Source organism: Lagopus muta, chromosome 3, assembly GCF_023343835.1.
Source record: "Lagopus muta isolate bLagMut1 chromosome 3, bLagMut1 primary, whole genome shotgun sequence".
NCBI classification, from domain to species: domain Eukaryota; kingdom Metazoa; phylum Chordata; class Aves; order Galliformes; family Phasianidae; genus Lagopus; species Lagopus muta.
In genome coordinates, this window is record NC_064435.1 from 8280413 (window position 1) to 8294735 (window position 14323).

At 39.3% G+C, this 14323-nt stretch overlaps 1 protein-coding gene across 1 annotated transcript in view; it reads right to left on the minus strand.

The window, feature by feature from the left end:
• The window catches only part of TG (thyroglobulin), a 139899-nt gene that overhangs the window by 88837 nt on the left and 36739 nt on the right, over positions 1 to 14323 (minus strand). Inside the window, exons 22-30 of the mRNA XM_048939555.1 lie at positions 13798 to 13947; positions 12423 to 12593; positions 9056 to 9178; positions 7136 to 7251; positions 6248 to 6356; positions 5560 to 5757; positions 4834 to 5001; positions 4197 to 4262; positions 3672 to 3752 (exon numbers count right to left, since the gene is read on the minus strand). Coding sequence (XP_048795512.1) covers positions 3672 to 3752; positions 4197 to 4262; positions 4834 to 5001; positions 5560 to 5757; positions 6248 to 6356; positions 7136 to 7251; positions 9056 to 9178; positions 12423 to 12593; positions 13798 to 13947 — 1182 coding nt within the window. The remainder of the gene's footprint in view (positions 1 to 3671; positions 3753 to 4196; positions 4263 to 4833; positions 5002 to 5559; positions 5758 to 6247; positions 6357 to 7135; positions 7252 to 9055; positions 9179 to 12422; positions 12594 to 13797; positions 13948 to 14323) is intronic.

The window sequence follows — 14323 nt, forward strand, 5'->3', positions numbered from 1 at the left end:
TCACAGTAGTGAACAAGAGCCTGCATGCTGTGCTCATAAAAATCTGCACCAGTAGAGCTGATGGCCAGTGCTGAAATGCATGACCCACCACCTCACTGTGCTCACATCCACAGTTTGGTCTACATAAATGTTCAACAAGCATCAATGAATGTCAATAGATGCCATTTTTTCCTCATGGAGAAATTCAGCAACACATCTTTGTTTCATATCCACTTCCATACCAGATGCCACTCTGCCAGACTGCCCCTCTTCTGCCCTCCATCACACAGAAATGAAATGTAATGGAATATCGGTGGGAAGGTTCAACCTCTATTGCCATATCACCAACATCCACTTCTAACTTCATGGACCAACATAGTAAAATAGGAAGCATTCTTTTCAGAGAAGCCCTCAAACTTACGTGTAAAATTCTTCCTTTCATATCAAAGCAACTGTAACCATGTAAAGTTAGCATTGCCAAAAGTTGCTTTCAGTAACAGAACAGTTCAACTATCAACTAAGTGATGTTTGTGTAGGCGATGCCTCCTTCACAGAATTACAGAATCACAGAGTGGCCAGGGTTGGAAGGGACCTCATGGATCATGAATCTCCAACCCCCCTGCCACAAGCAGGGCCACCAACCTTCCCATTCAACGCTAGATCAGGCTGCCCAGGACCCCATTCAATCTGGCCCTGAACACCTCCAGGCACGGGGCATCCATAACCTCTCCCTCATCCTGCAGTTATTAACCCTTTCAAAGAGTTGATTCCCCTCCCCTCTATAGCTCCCTTTAGGTATTGAAAGGCTGCAATGAGGTCACCCTGCAGCCTTCTTTTCTCCAGGCTGAACAAGCCCAGCTCCCTCAGCCTGTCTTCATGGGGGAGGTGCTCCAGTCCCCTGATCATTTTCATGGCCCTCCTCTGGACCCTCTCCAACAGCTCCCTATCTTTCTTGTACTGGAGGCTCCACACATGGACGCAGTACTCCAGATGGGGCCTCACAAGAACAGAGTAGAGGGAGACAATCACCTCCCCGTCCCTGTTGGCCACCCCTTCTTGGATGGAGCCCAGGACACCATTTGCCTTCCAAGCTGCAAGAGCACACTGCTGGCTCATGTTAAGCTTTTCATCTATCAAGACCCCCAGGTCCTTCTCCACAGGGCTGCTCTCAAGGACTGCTCCTTCCAGTCTGTATGGATGCCTGGGATTCCTCTGGCCAAGGTGCAAAACTCCGCACTTTTCCATGTTGAACCTCATCAGGTTCACCTGGGCCCACCTTTCTAGTCTCTCAAGGTCCCTGTGAATAGCATCCCTTCCTTCTACCATGTCAACCGCACCACTCAGCTTGGTGTCATTAGCAAACTAGCTGAAGGTGCACTCAATTCCCTTGATGTCATTGATAAGATGTTAAAGAGCACCAGTCCCAAGACAGACCCCTTGGGGATGCCTCTTGTTACCAGCCTCCATCTGGACACAGAGCCATTGATGACCACCCTCTGTCTGCAGCCTTTCAACCAACTTCTTATCCATCAAATCCACATCCCTCCAGTTTGGAGATAAGGATGTGGTGGGGGACCATGTCAAAGGCCTTGCTCAAGTCAGTTCCTTGCTGAACTGCACTGAACAACACAGCACTGCAAGAGTATTTGGACACCAAAGCAACCAAGTAGATAAACAACAACAAAAAACAAACAAAAAAACAGAAGAAAGAATCACAGCTCCTAGAAATAAGATGTCTCTACTCTGCCATGCAAAAGATCTGTTTTACAGTGAATGATACTGCTCTAGGGGATACCTTGACCAATCTAGTTTTATTGATCCAAAATACAGCTGTTTCCTTATATTCACTTGGGAAGCATTTACACCTATTTGTTAAATGTTTTCTTAACAGGCTTAATATCTCTTTCAGTTATTTAACGTATTTCTCCTAGTTTAGGCTCCCACAGACCTATTTAAATAATTCCTTCTGTCTATAGCCTGTGATACTTAGACATGCATACACTGCCCTCATATGCTCCTCATATCTCTCTGAAACAATCACAGGTAGCTAAGGATGTTTTAAAATCAGTGCCTTTAAATAAGGGTCCAACAACAATATTCAGAGAAATACTCTTCTTTGCTGTCTTACAAATTCCTCCACAAACACCTTTCTATTTATTGAACATCATCAGCAGCTCTCACAACCAGCTACTCCTGCATTGTGAGTTTCTTTTTATTTAAAACTGGATGCACTAAGACAGCCAGACAAAAATATGAAAACAGAAAACCAAAGACACATAACTGCAGCTGAAATGCTGAAGCATCTAAATGCATCTAATAACATGCTGGGAAGTGCACTGGGATAGAATTATAGAATCATTAATGTTGGAAAAGACCTCCAAGATCATCCAACTACTGATCCATCATCATCATTCCCACTAAATCCACAATCACAAGTGCCCACAAGTATTTTCTATAATCAGAAATCATCAGATTTCCATCAGAAAATAGAAAATATATGCTAAAACATGCTCTAAACATGATCATGAATAATAAAAGCTCTGTAAACATTTTCCCTAACTTATCCATAATGTTTCTGAGAAGGTGATTTGTAAGTCTTGTTACCACATAGTTTCAACCTCTGCTTCTCTTGAAACCATTTTTGCCATAGCTAAGATTAAAGCATGAAGGAAGAAGCTGCATTCTTTGCATAACTACCGGTTTTAATGACATTATCAGCCACAGCAAGGAAAAAGGGGAGCCCTGAGGGCTAATCTCATGCCCTGGCAGGCAAATGCAAAGAGAAGTTTATCCACCATATTAAGTGCAGCTCTTCCTTATTTTCAAGTCTAGACTTTAAAAGACCACTAATTGCATAGAAGTGCCATTAGGTAAACAGACATTTTAATTCATCTTCCATTCACATTACAGAAACAAAATCAGCAATGTACTTTGTGTTAAGATTTTACATGGAATAAAACGCATGCTCAGACATCCAATAAGGTTACTCAGAAAAGATTTTAGCTCATCAGAGAGGTAGCAAAATGCTGTCGTGAGGCTTCATTGCTCTTCCACTTTTAGAATTCATGGATTCATAGAATGATGGAATGGCTTTGATTGGAAGGGACCTTAAAGATCCTCGAGTTCCAAGCCCCATGCTGTGGGCAAGGTTGCCAACCACTAGATCAGGTTGCTCAGGGTAATTGGATGCTTGAAGGTCTGGAGGAACACATATTATAAATGATTTGGGATATACAAATTAGTTAGTATAACTTAGCAGACACTGGAATAAAAGAGGAGAACTACTTGGAAGAAACATTTGTGTTTGCTGTTTCATTGTTACTCCATATTGTCAGTAGCACATGCCCATGTGCCCACACTAAGAATTCAATCCCTGGGTTTATGTAAAATGTTTTCTCAGATGAATGATATTTCCTGAGTCTTTACAGTTCATTAAGTATAAAAGAGGAAGTTCTCTCAGCAGCTTTCCACATTTTCTCAGGTAAAAAATTGCAGACAGTGGTGCCTTCCAGGAGGACTACATTTTGAACATCTTTCTCAAAATCTGCATCATATTTCCTGCTTAAGAGAAACCTTTTGTACTTGACAATACCTACATCCTCACAGTACATATATGAAAATAAGTGCTATGAAAATCTCTGGTTAAATTAAGCACCTCCCTCTGCTGTCTCCTCTGTCTGCCTTTACTGTACCTGATAACATGATATTGTCCTCTGTCTTCAAAGCAGTAGAATCACACTCAGAGCTTTCAGGTCGGGTGACCATATCAGAGCCTAGAACCCAAGAAGAATCAAAGAACACATTAATTCATTTTATCAGTTTACTTTTCTTCCACAATATAAACTCATCCTCAGTTCCCTAACTTAAGCAAACATTTTGGAGTAATCTGTACCAGTTAGGAAAACTCGTTATGTAGTTTCTCCAGCTCATGAATCAAAAATTAGTAATGGAAAAACTGAATCCAAAATTCAGCAATTCATCTAGTTACTTATAGTTACTTACAAATGTCCAAATTATTTGTGGTACCTTGAACACTGATAGGTCAAAGGCAAGTGTTTCCACAGTGTAATTTTTCACGGTATATGTCTCATGTTGGACATTACCAAACGAATTGAGAAAGATGCTTCCAGTTTAAACAAGTGGTACTCATATAACACAGCTGCCACTGCCTGTATTTCACCATAAAATTTTATAACAGGCCCTGTGAGATAACTTACCTCTCCACAGAAACACTTGTTGAAAAGTGGTAAAATTTCTTTCTGCCTCTTCTGACAGCTTAGACACTTGTAAAGAAGAAAGTGTGTGTTAGAACAGCTGTTAAAATTAAGCAAATAGATAGCACTGAAATGCATGGAAATTAAATTAAAAACACATCTTTAGAGTATGTTTTCCCTTATTTACATCACAAGACCCTGGGAAGGATGGCACAGATGCCCTGGTTCTAGTCTAGGTCACAGGTACCAAGGTTTTATTTTATTTTCTGTCACTGTTCTGTGCTAATCTGAATAAATCCCTTTCTGTTTTTTTTTGTTTTTTTTTTTTTTTTTCCACAGTTTACACTTCTTTAAGATTATTGACTTGATTCTGCCTTAATTAAAGGCTAGAAGTATTAAAGGATAACACAGTAGAAGTAATACATTCTTGACTTTCCCTAATGTTCTCAAAGAAAGGTAAGTCCATCTAACAATACATTTGATTTGGGAGGTTTAATTCTCTTACGCTTGTACAGGTATGGACTTTCTTGAGAAAAAAAAAAACCAACATTGAAGGCACAAGAGCAGGCTGGAAGAAAAGGCAGATTCTGTAGACAAATTAAAGAGAAGTAATGTAAATTAAGTTAATTCACTGGCATACTTGCACTGAACACTTGCCCTCCCAGGGTGAAGGAGAAGATTTTCTCTCCTTCGTCATAGCTCAGACCTCTGCATATTTCATTTATGACTGATGTTTGTGTTGGACTCCAACCATTTGCATTGCAGATCAGCACATCTGGGGATGTCATCAAGCTACACAAGATGGTACCTAGGTTCACAGGAAGTGAGAATTGCATCACTGCCATAATGCCATTCACGTACATAGAGATTTACATCCAAGCATCTCAATACTTTCTCTAACTGCCAATTGAACTTGTGTTACTGAGATAGCTACTTATTTGTATTGCCAACTAAAAAATATGAAAATCAGAACAATACTTTCAGTTTGGACTTCTCACGTTAGACATTCACACCAATCTCAAACATTTGTAGCCTCAGTTCGAGCTCATACTGTTATCACCTAATAAAATATTATTATTATCTGACAGTGCCCAACAGGGTTCTCAGTAAAATGTCCACTTCTCCACAGGAAAAATTTTCTACTTCAGGTCTTTAATGCATCAGGTCAAATCTCAGGCCTTACTCAAAATCTGCCTATGCCAGAAAATGTCAGTGGTGCAGAGATAAGTGTAGAGCATCCACAAATGAGCTCTACTGAGTGCTGGTTTGTTGCTGTTTGTTTTTTTTTTTGTTTTGTTTTGTTTTTTTTAACCTCTTATGTATGTTTACCAAAGAAATATTTCATTTTGCAGTGTTTAGACAATACCTCCATCAAGTGCAATCTGACTGAAGATGAAGCCATCACAGCAAGAGTCCCTGCTGCAAGTCTGTCTGCAGAAGAGCTGAGCATCTGTCAAAGATGTGCTAGCTGCTGAGAGAGCCATGGAACGATACACACCAGAAAGCACATTCTGAAAACTGGTCCTTTCAAAGGTCTTGAGTCCAGATGAGTTAAATTCTTGTGCTGGGCAGACAGAACAGAAAAAAAATGTTCAGAAGAACTCAAGCAGAGAAGTGATGATTTCAGAATGCCTGCAGGCTGGAGCTGGTTTAAAGTTTTATGGTAAAAGCTAAGATTTAAAAATCATTTCTTGGCCTTTGGGTTTCAAAAACAAGATGAGATTACCAAATGGTTTGGTTCATTTAGAGATGAGTAGAGAGCCAGAATATATTGCCATTTAGGAAAGTATAATACTTTGGATATTCAGTTTTTTGTATTAACTGATGGAAAAAGTCATCAAAGCAAACATCAACAGCCATATTTCTTATTTGTGGGGAACAAGCTTTGAAAGGAAGATTTAGTGAGGTATGTGGGCGACCATTCAGCATTAAGCCCTGAACAGAATTATGTCTTCTTGAACAAATATGTTCCCCTACATCACTGAGATCCTATTCAGAAGTATCCACAGTTTCAGGCACAGCAATCTAACAGATCTCTGAGTTGCATCTGGTACCTTTCTTCAAATAGACCATCACAGCATCTCCCTCTGGATTCCTGATGTAAAGCAAGCAGCTGAGACGACCAATGCTAGTGGTAGCAGGATTCCCCAGAGCACCTTGCACCTGAGACAGAAAATATGCATGAAATAAATGTAACCTAACCAACTTCCTCTGTTAAAACATCTTTTCCTTAGCCATAAACAGAGGGAAGAATTATCACACACAGTTTATAACCACGACAGCTTGCTGTGGCCCACTGGAGATGCTTTTTATCTTGTCAAACAGAAATCTCAGCGGATCTTCAATGCCACTGTGCTGTGTTTAGAAAGTTACAAGTAGGAAACTGTTAAAGACATAGAATCATAGAATAGCCTGGGTTGAAAGGGACGATAATGATCACCTAGTTTCACCCCTCCTGCTATGTGCAGAGTTGCCAGAGCCACATCTAGCCTGGCCTCGAATGCCTCCAGAGATGGGGCATCCACCAACCTCCTTGGGCAACTTGTTCCAGTGTGTCATCACCCTCTAAAAGCCTTTGGACTCAAAGCTTGGACAGGAGGAAGGGACTGAGAAATGATGACCATTCAGGTGACATAGTTACTGACCCAGATGCTCCTAATTCTGACTATTCAGATGAAAGCACTTTTTAAGTTCACTTGATATTCAGACTGCAGGAGTTCAATATGTTTTGAGAAGTGCTGTGTGGTGTTTCATGGAAACTTTGAGGCATTCAGTGCCACTTTTGGCAATGACTGGTTGTAGTTTCTCTGCCAGCTTGAAGGAATTTATAACACAGTGTCAAAGGAATCAGATAATTTCCTGCTCTTCTTTTGTGATAGCTTCTACTTATATTTCACCTACAGTATTACAGTAAACAGATTTTTAAATACGGCAGTTTTTACCAATCCAGAGGTGGTGCAGTTGAAGTTGACTTCAGCAGCACTGTATAAATCACACAGTATTTCGGCATCAGCAGGGGTTACAGCAGCAAAACTGCAAGCTTCTTCCTTATCACAGTCTGAAAAACAAAGAGGAAACCTGAAGTTTCGTAGTATTTCGTATCTACAATTTTTGCTACCAATTCCTCTGTCTTCTGCCATTTACCTATTTTTTCATACCTCTATGAGACTGCAGAGTTTCACATGCCAGATGAACTTTGGCTTTCAACCATTTAGTATAGCATTAAGTTTTCTTAAGTTGAGTTATTAAGTTTATTTAAGTTTTTAAGTAATTAGATGATATAAAATGTATTTGGGCACCCTTCACCAACAGATGAATTAAGTCTAACCACTTAACTAAATATTTAAGGTCTGCTGGATAATTTTGCCTGTGGAAGGTAGGGATGACTCACACAAACCACTTAGCGTATCCGCACAAGACAGTAACTCCACAGCAAACAGGTTGTGGTCAAAATCAGCATGATTGAAGGTAATGAAACATGAAATTCTGAAATCATGCCTACTGATTAGTGTAAGGCAGTGAGCAGCCATCCCCTTCCAAAGTTATGAGTGGCGGAAGATCCTTTTGCCTATATGCTACCACCACTAATAGGCTCCCACAGCTTTGCTCCTAAAACAGGAGGCAAAATTGTTTCCAAATATTTCTTGCATAAAATAAAACAGTTTAGACCAGAACACCATCAGAATATAAACTAAACTATACAACTGCACAGGAGTAGAGAGGGAAGGCTATTCCTATCCTATACAGTAATATTTTAGACTGGCATTGCCATTTGGCAGTGAATATAAGCTCATATGCTGTTTCTTCACTTTGTTGATCCAAAAAAAGAAAATGCAACCTTCTCTTTTATAATAAAAATACAAATTACATGCATTGAATACATAGCTTGCCAAAATGGCAGGGGGTTGGAGATTCATGATCCTTGAGGTCCCTTCCAACCCGGGCCATTCTGTGACTCTGTGGCATCTATACCTTCCTAAGTTCATGACTGAAATGCCTTGCTTTTAAGTATCTCCAGTTTCAAGGCTAGGTGCAAAAAATCTTATACTAACTGAATCTGTGAAGCCCTGTGTGTACTCCAGAATACTTCTAATCACTAAACCATGTCCCTAATTGCTACATCTATACAATACATGAACGCCTCCAGGGATGATAACTCCATTGCTTCCCTGGGCAGCTTGCTCCAAAGCTTGACTAATGCTTAATATTAGCCCTTGTCACAGGTTATCCTTGTTATTAGAGCCAGGGTGTATTTATTTTGAATGCTACACCTCTACCTCTGTTCACAAGTCTGCATTAGGAGACACAGGGCGAGGTACCTTTAAAGCAGGCAACTGTAGTTTTAGATAACTTTGAATTGACATAAACCACCAAATGTGATGTGTCCAAAGACAATACAATATGTACACTGTAAGACCCAGCAGAGGAATAGATCTGCACTCCTTATAGTATCCTTCTGATGTAAGCAAGGGTTTCTATTCCTCTTTAATACACCAATCACAATCTGGGAAGAGACAAAGAACCTGATTTTCACATAGGCTGAACATCTAATTCTTCCTTTTTGTCTAAGTACCTGGAAAGCCTAATTAATTTTTCCTGGTTTGAATCTTCGCTCTCATTCATATTGCAAAATGGACTTAAACTCAGATGACTTGCCTAAAATGGAACATAAGGTCATAAGATTTCTTTCTAAAAGAAAGAGCAATCTCTTCTCTGAACCAAAGTTAGCAGTAAGCTAGCACTGAATTGCATGAGACATAGTTCATCTAGGACCTTATCCATAAGCTCATCATACAAAAGGATTCAGAGTTCTCCAAGATGGTTTCTATTGTCTGCGCAGATTTTCTGACAGTTTTCCTTACCTGAAATGCATTGAAAAGTTAGACTTTGTAGGTCTCTCCCAAATGACTGAGATTGGAGTATTTGAACTTTGTCTGACCCGTAAACGAATGTAGAAGCAGGAACTCTCTCAAATTTTCTGAGCACTAAAAACCAAAGACACAAGTATCAGTTCCCATGCTGCAGAGAGACAAGGAGACTTTGGCTAGAAGCAAAAAATTAAGGACTTTTACAGGGAAATAACTCACTACATGACGTATTCTGACTCAACAGGTAACAAAGGAGACGAGGAACAAAGGGGGCCTACAGGAAAGCTGAGGAGGTACTTTCATAAGGGCGTGTATTTCTGTTCTGCAAAAACAGCACAACAATATCTTTCAAAAGCAGTTAGCAAGAGGTGGTCTGGCAGTTCATATTCGGGTGGGACTTCCTGCCAGCAGCAGACTGATTGTCTCCTATTACTTGCTCATGGTACAGAATGAACTACTGAGTCAACAGGGGAACCAATCTTCTGAAAAACAATCACTGAAATAAAAGTCAGCTCCAACAGAACTTGGCTACAAAGGAAATCTAGGAGCTTAATTCTCATGTTTAGGAGCGTAAAACAATTGTTGTCCACTAACTTAAAGCTCAGGGATTTGTTGTAGGTGGCGCAGTCAGCATGCTCCTTTTTGACACCCTCACAGTTAACTACAGACTGTCACTTGATTTAAATCTGCTCTCTCCAATCTTCACATTGCACATGTGTGTAAGGAAGCCCATCAAGCAAGACTATTCACAAATTAGGAAAAGCTCATGGGGTCTGGAGAAAGGGCCTAGCAGTGGGTTGTTAGAGTTTGGGTATTATGGTCAGGCTGCAGTTGGACTTGATGATCTTTAAGGTCTTTTCCAACCGAGCAATTCTATGATTCTGTGATGCAAAATCGAAAGGTCACCAAATGCAGACAAGTATCCATTTAAGCTCAGGTTTGGCCCTGGCTACGCCTTGAAGAATTTTATAGACAGTGAAGGCACACGGAGAGACATTGCAACCACTCTGCTCAGGTTTCTATTACTTATACAGATTTTTTGATACAGTGCATTCATCAGCTGATAAACTAATATCTTTCAGTGAGCACAACATGCTAAGGAGAACGGAAGAATGTGGTGACTTCACCCCTGTCTTGTCAGGCTTTTGCTCAAAATTCCATACATTCTAACCACAGAATCATCTAGGTTGCCAAAGATCTTAGAGATCACCAAGTCCAACCACCAATCTGATCTACTGAGTCCCACTACTAAACCATGTCCCTTACTGCCATATCTACATGTCTCTTTAATACTTCCAGGGATGCAGACTCCATCGCTTTCCTGGAAAGCCTATTCCAATGCTTGACCATCCTCTCTGTGAAGAAATTATTCCTGATATCCAGTCTAAACTTTCTCTAGCGCATCATGAGCCCATTTCCTCACATCCTGACATTTGTCATCTGAGAAAAGAGACCAACATCCTCAGTACAGCTGTCTTTATTGTAGTTGTAGAGTAAAACAAGCTTTCCCTTCAGCCTCCTCTTCTGCAGTCTCATCGAGCCAATTCAGACCTTCAGCTCATTGCAATGAACACCAGACCTAGATCTTACAGAGCTAAAAAGCAGGAGTCCTGGTTCAATCTCAGCCAGCGTGAGATATCTGCCAGTAGAAGAGCTGGAGGTTCAGCCCTTCACTTCCCTGCGCACTTAGGCACAGAGGTTCAGCTGGAAGATCCCAAGCCTTTCTCTCTGCAACAACTGCATAAACCACAAAATAAAATTCAGGGATAAGTTCTTAAAACAATCATTTGTACTCCTGCAGCAAAATAGTCAGGCTAAATCAGAAGCAAATGTCCAGTGTTGTCAGGGCTGAGTGAGCAGGTGCTTTTGATAAAACCATCATTTCTGCTCAGAAAAAACATAAGGGCTAGCCAAAAACTCAAAAAAAAAAAAAAAAAAAACCCAAACCAAACAAAAAAAAAGTTCTTGCACTCCAGTGCAACTGAGGAGAGGCATAAACAGAGCTGGAAGGTTTTTTCCTTCCAAGGAATACAGGAGAACACAACATAAGCATTAGCCTAATTCTACAGTAAACTGAATTCTTTTTACATCTACAACTTTCAGTGATGCCCAGCTGAAAACAGAATGTACATATTTTCATAAAAATGAAAAGAATTCTTTATTTTTATGTTGTTTTCAATTGTTTGCTGCCCTCATTTCTAATTTGAAGTTGGAAGCACTTTGAATGCTTCTCTATTATTTTTCTTTTTGGTTTGCTTCTTTTGCTTTTGTGTTTAATTTTTTAATTCTGATATTCCATTCCTCCATTTTCTCTACTTCAGTAATATGGAAGAAAAGTAGAGAAAAGATAAAAAGTCTCCAATTCAGAGCTTAACATAACATCAATTTCTGAAGCGAATATTCCATTAAATTTGATGCTAGTTATATAATAAGTATAAAATATGCTGGAAGACTAATTTTTGGGAAAGGGAAAAGTTTTGGGTTTGAGGGTCATAGTTAAACCTTATTGCAAGCAGTCTGGGGACTGTTTGATGGATGACTTCAGTATAGATCTCTAGCAGATGCTTACATGTACAACATCCAGCTTGATGAAGCCCTCATTTTGCATCTTTTCCGTTGGACTTCCAACAAATTACTTTCTACTTTGTCTTTCTGTCATCTCTTCTATTTCATTTTTTCTGAATTCCACTTCAACTGTTCCAAAGGCTCCTCCAGAAGTGGTGGAGAATTAGGTAAATGTTTGGAATATCATGGCTGGTTGTTGTTTGTTTTTTTGTTTTGTTTTGTTTTTTGTGGGGCGATAGTATTGGAATTTTTTTCCCCATTTTGTTTTGTTTTACTGTTTGTTTAACTTTGTTTTCCAAAATTGTTTGAGAACTGCAATTTCACAATTGTGTTCAAGCAGAAGGAAGTTTCCCCAGTTTGCAAGGACATGTTCACTAAGTCGAATACCATAAAGCACAAGCCCAGACAGTGATGTTATGCCACAGCTATGAAGTCATTGTAAAACATAGTCTGTTTTACAGGATCACATGGATGTGTGATAATTTTACAGCAAAATTCATCATTCTGCTTTGTTCCCCTTAGCCCACTCGTTATTCTTCAGCTCAGGAGATCAGCATACATAAAACACTGTCAGCCATTGGAGAGTGAAAGAAATCTTCTCTCTCCGCTCACAGGAAATGACTTTGTCAATCCAGTCATGAAAAGACAGAAGCAAGGAGCAATGTGACTGAAGGCAGAGGCCACAAGTATGGGAAAATGAGTATGCTGGCAAACCAGCTGTGGAGCACTGGGTCATTTCATAAGGCAGTTACACTTACTTACATTGGATAAAAACATATCCAAATATCATTCTTACCTGAGCACTCATAGTCTGTAAGGAGATCATCTGTTTCAGTCCAATCCAGAGCTGCTCCAAAGTCATCAACACAGAAGGATTTTTTAGTGTCAGGGTCTTGTTGGGAAGGCCTATACTGGCCATCCTCATTGCACTGCAAACCCTGCTCATTGCCTTGACAGTAAGTAATACCTGTAAGCAGGGTGAAAAAAGGAGAGGTTTGAAAATGTTTTTCCTGGGCTTTGAAGCATCAACAGGACAAAAAACTTTAAGTACAACAGAAACTTTTCTGAATATTAATCTCATCATATAAATATGTGATGTTTTATTCTTTAAGATATGCTTATCTCACTTCTTTGTTTTCTCTGTAAATCACATTTAGAACATTTCTGGGATTTTCTATATGACTACAACCTCCCTTGTAATAAGTGCTGTAAAGCAGAGCAGTACAGAGAAGGAACTGTATTTTCACACAGGCTTGTTCAGTGCCTATTGCAATGGACCCATGAAATGTTACAAAGAACACCACAAGAGCTATCACAACAATTTTTTTGTTACATAAAAAAAAAAATAATCCACTGTTGGTGGAAAATATGGTGCTAACTCTCTTTTCTTAAAGATTAATGACTTTGATTTAAATTAGCAGCATCTTCCTAACTACTTTTCAATCCCTATTGTGTAAACAACAAAGCACATGAGATCAATACCTACACTGAGAACACAGATATAGAAATGAAGGTGACAAATCAGGTTGATGTCTTCTTTAGGCAAAAATAAATTGATGTTAGAGTGATTATAAACCTTCTGTTTTATCTCACCCAAGAGAATACATAGACTGGAACAAAACAAAGCAGTTCCTGTACTCATCCATAATACCAAGTCTTTAGTGTGACTACTTGCTTTTAGTTTTATCCACGAGCTTAACAAATGGTATTCTTTATAGAACTGCTTCCAAAAATAAGTCATTTAAAACGTATACACTAACTTTACTGAATATATCAACTTTGGGAAGTGTTTGTATCAAAGTTGGGTCTTAAAAGAGCTAGGCAAAGATTCTTTAATATTCAAGAAAATGCCAATAAATTGACCGTATCAGATGTTTCTTGCTGACTGAATATCCAGATGTCTTTCCGCAGGACAGTGAACATGTCTCAAAGAACCACAACATCCTGGATGAGACTGACCACTCATTTCTCACACATATTTGATGTAAACACCAGACAGTTCATTTTGTCCTTGAAAAACATTTTTTAATATATGCAGAAAGGATTACATCCATTTAAAAAAATGTTTCAAAAAAAAGTCAGAAAGGATTTATTTTCAACCTGACAGATGAAAATAATACTCATCAGTTATTTGAAGTCAAAATACAAAGGGAAAAATGGGCTCAACTTACAGTCATCAGCACTGAATGCCCCATAAGAGTTGGTAGTTTTGCCCACAGGACACTTGATGCAAGATAAACGCCCTGTCTGATGTTGATAGTAGCCAAGAGGGCAGGGAATGCATTCACCGTTCTGGAAATTAGTGCCTGGAGGACAAACAACTGCAAAGAGAACAACATTGTTACTCTTATGGAATTCAACCATTTCAGACATTTGCACACCCATGAATGATTGTATATTTATCATGCTGGTAGACTTTCTAAGGTTTCAAGCCTTTAATATATGTAATTCTAAGTGGAATAATACAAAATACAGGAAAAAATACAAAACAAAAGCACTCCTTAAATATTCATTACACTTGCAATTGCTTGGAATATATACTATGGCTTCTTATTTTCAGATCATCCTAAAAACACACCTGAAATATTGCACTACACACTCTTTGGAAACACCAAGTGCAGGCTTGATTTCAGCTGAATACTGTCAAACCCATTTGTAATAAGATAATGCACTGTGTGAAAGAAAGGAACTGGAGCT